This window comes from Hippocampus comes, unplaced genomic scaffold (assembly GCF_001891065.2).
Source record: "Hippocampus comes isolate QL1 unplaced genomic scaffold, H_comes_QL1_v1.1 scaffold2724, whole genome shotgun sequence".
NCBI classification, from domain to species: domain Eukaryota; kingdom Metazoa; phylum Chordata; class Actinopteri; order Syngnathiformes; family Syngnathidae; genus Hippocampus; species Hippocampus comes.
In genome coordinates, this window is record NW_017804732.1 from 5,104 (window position 1) to 8,814 (window position 3,711).

The window sequence follows — 3,711 nt, forward strand, 5'->3', positions numbered from 1 at the left end:
GTGAACTCTGACAGCACTTGAGGGAAGCTGTCGGCCACCGCCACGTTCACAATGACTGTAGCCGAGCGAGAGGGCCGCCCGTTGTCCTCCACGACAACAGTCAGTCTTTGTTTGACACCATCTTTATCAGTCACTTGGCGGACAGTTCGGATTTCTCCATTGTGGAGGCCCACTTCGAACAGTGCCCTGTCGGTGGCTTTGTGCACTTTGTAGGAGAGCCAGGCGTTCTGACCGGAGTCCACATCCACGGCCACCACTTTCGTCACCAGATAGCCCACATCGGCTGAACGAGGCACCATTTCGGCCAGTAGCGAGCCGCCCGTCTGCACCGGGTACAGGACTTGAGGGGCGTTGTCGTTCTGGTCCTGAATCAGGATGCGAACGCTCACGTTGCTGCTGAGGGGAGGGGAGCCTCCATCCTGAGCTCTGACTATCAAGTCCAATTGTTTAATTTGTTCATAATCAAATGATCGAACGGCACTGAGAACACCAGTTTCAGAGTTTAAAGAAAGAAAAGTTGAAACCGGACTGCCACTTATCTGTGTGTCCTCTAAAAGGTAAGAGATTCTCGCATTTTGATTCCAATCAGCGTCTCGGGCAGTGACAGCAAATATGGAAGTGCCAGGAGAATTATTCTCTGCAACATAAGCTGAATAAATATTTTTATTGAATAATGGTGCATTGTCATTCACGTCTGATATTTTAAGATGTAACTTGGTTGAGCTAGAAAGTGGAGGTGCTCCCAGATCAGTGGCTGTAATTGTTATGTTATATTCTGAAACTGATTCTCTGTCTAAATATTGATCTGAGATCAAATTGTAATAGTTTGTTAGCGACATTTCCAATTTAAATGGACGTTTTCCATCTATGGAACACGTTATTTGCCCATTTCTGTCAGAATCGATATCTTTTATGTTCAGAACTGCAACTGTTGTACCAGGTGGTGAATCCTCAGACAGAGGACTTGAAAATGACATTATATGAATGACTGGGGCATTGTCATTGATGTCGATAACATCAAGTATAACTTTACTGGTCCCAATTAGCCCACCTTGATCCTTTGCTTCCACTCTCACTTCAAATTTTCTATTTTTTTCATAGTCTATTTGACCAGACACGGAAATCGTGCCAGTATTTTCGTCAATATTAAATATATCTGCTGCACCTCCTTTCATTTTTGACAAACTATATGCGATGCGTCCATTTGAACCACTGTCAGCATCTGTCGCATTTACAGTAATTATACTAGTTCCTTTCATTGTGTTTTCCAGAACAGAGGCTTTGTATTCTGATTGATTAAATATTGGCCGGTTGTCATTTGCATCAAGCACATTTATTTCTATATTTACGGTACCCGATCTCTGTGGTGTTCCTCCATCAACTGCAATTAATTTTAAAGACAAACGGGGCCGTCGCTCTCTGTCTAAAGGCTTCTGCAGCACCATTTCAACATATTTACTCCCATCTGGATTTGCATTCTGATTCAATATAAAATTTTCATTTGGAGACAAAATGTAAGTTTGCAATCCATTTTGCCCCACATCTTGATCCTCTGCAGTTTGTAGTGGAAATTGCACTCCAACTGCAGCAGATTCACTTATTTCGAATATGAGAGCTTTATCTTTGATTGTAAACATGGGAGCGTGATCGTTGATATCCAAAACCTCAACAATTACCCTGTGCAGCTCAATCGGGTTTTCTAAAATGATCTCAAAGCTGAAGCTGCACGGCGTCACATCCCCGCAAAGCTGCTCCCGGTCTATTCTGTCACTGACGACCAGGAGCCCTTTGTCTGTTTTCAGCTCCGCGTACTGGATGCTTTCTCCCGTCACGATGCGTGCCCGCCCTGCACTCATCCTTTTTATAGTCAAACTCAGGTCTTGTGCAACGTTACCAATTACGGAGCCTTTCTTCATTTCCTCGGGAATGGAATAACGAATCTGACCATCCACTGCGGTAAACAAATAAAAAACGAACAAAAGTGATCCCATTTGCTGGCGTGGTCCACAAAACAATCGCCATGTCCAGGGCACGTAGACGAAGCACCTTCGACGCGCCATCTTTGCCACAACAAAGAAATATTTGCTTCCAGCAAATTCAATCACAAATCCACCGTTGAAATATACCCGGTAGATTAAAAACAACAACCACCAAAAATCCCAAACGCTTGGAGGGACGCGCTTACTCTTCTGTGTCCTCAACCTCAAATGAAAAGAGCGAGGTGCTTCACTGCAGCGCAGTCAATCTGGGGTAGACTAAATAGAAGACAAACCTTACATTGACCAACAGCGTCCCTTAGAGTAGAAATGGTGAATGTCACGTCTACATATTCAACTCCTGCACACTAATAATGAGAGTGGAGAAATACATAATAAAAATTAATAACCTCCTCATAAATATTTTCAAATATTTATGCAAAATGAAGACCTCACATAATATATTATAAGAATGTGCAAACGCCAATTAACCATTTTGTATGTTGAGTAATAATTCATAAAGATTTAATAGCCTTTGCAACGTCCAATTGTGACCACAAAGAGGACTTACAGCAGTATTTCGAGTTATATTTGTCTGAATCTGAATATTTTGTCAATAGAATAACCTGACATGTTGTGTACCAGTGTCATCTTTTTTTTACACATTATCATTATCATCATCATCATCAACATCATCATCATCATTATTTATTTATTTCGTTTGAAGTATTTTGCTTTGAAGCCACAATGGAGTAAAAACAAACCAATTAATATGAAATGTACAGGTGCTCGTCAAAAAATTTGAATATCATGAAAAAGTCTATTTTTTTTCAGTAATACGATTCAAAAAGTGAAACTTGTGCAATGCATCCACTCATTCAACAGACTGCTATATTTCCAGTGTTAATTCATTTTAATTTTGAGGATTATATCTGAAAACTAAAAAAAACAAATTCACCATGTTAGAAAATTTGAATAATACTTAAGACTATCCAAGGAAAGCAATTTTAGAAATGTTGGTCAGCCAAGAAGTATGAACATGAAAAGTATGTGCATGTACAGCACTCAATACTTCGTTGGGGCTCCTTTTGCCTGAATTCCTGCAGCAATGTGACCCGGCATGGAATTGATCAGCTCTTCTGCATTGCTGCGTCTGGTGTATCGCGTCTTCCTCTTCACAACAGCTCAGAAATTTTCAATAGGGTTAAGTTCAGGCGAGTTTGCTGGCCAGTCAAGAACAAGAGGACCATGGTCCATACGCAAGGTAGTAATTGTCTTTGACACTGTGTGCAGGCACCAAGTCCCGTTGGAAAATGAAAATCTGTGTCTCCATAAAATTGGTCAGCAGCAGGAAGCATGAAGTGCTCTAAAATTTCCTGGTAGATGGCTGCGCTGACTTTGGACTTCAGGAAACGCAAAAGACCAACACCAGCAGATGATATGGCACCCCAAAGCGTGACTGACTGTGGAAATTTGACACTGGACCGAAAGAAACATGGATTCTGTGACTCCCCTCACTTCGTCAAGACTGTGGACTGTGGTTTCCAAAAGAGATGCAAAATTTGCTTTCATCAGAAAACATGACTTTGGACCACTCAGCAGCGGTCTAGGCCTTTTCTCACTGGCAAGACGCTTCTTGGATGAGCAACTATGAGTGAAGACTTTGAACTTAAATCCGCAAAAATTGCTATGCCATTACCATTTTAGCTTGTTTGTGGTTATAGTTGTCCATAAA

General features: G+C 41.4%; 1 protein-coding gene across 1 annotated transcript; it reads right to left on the reverse strand.

Annotated features, from left to right (window-relative positions):
- Positions 1 to 6: 6 nt before the first annotated feature.
- On the reverse strand, positions 7 to 2,236 carry LOC109509571 (protocadherin gamma-A12-like; the record flags this gene model as incomplete). Its single annotated transcript, XM_019862801.1, has 1 exon — positions 7 to 2,236. A coding segment is annotated over exon 1 (2,054 nt), but the record flags the coding sequence as incomplete, so codon positions are not given.
- Between the last annotated feature and the right edge of the window lie 1,475 nt (positions 2,237 to 3,711).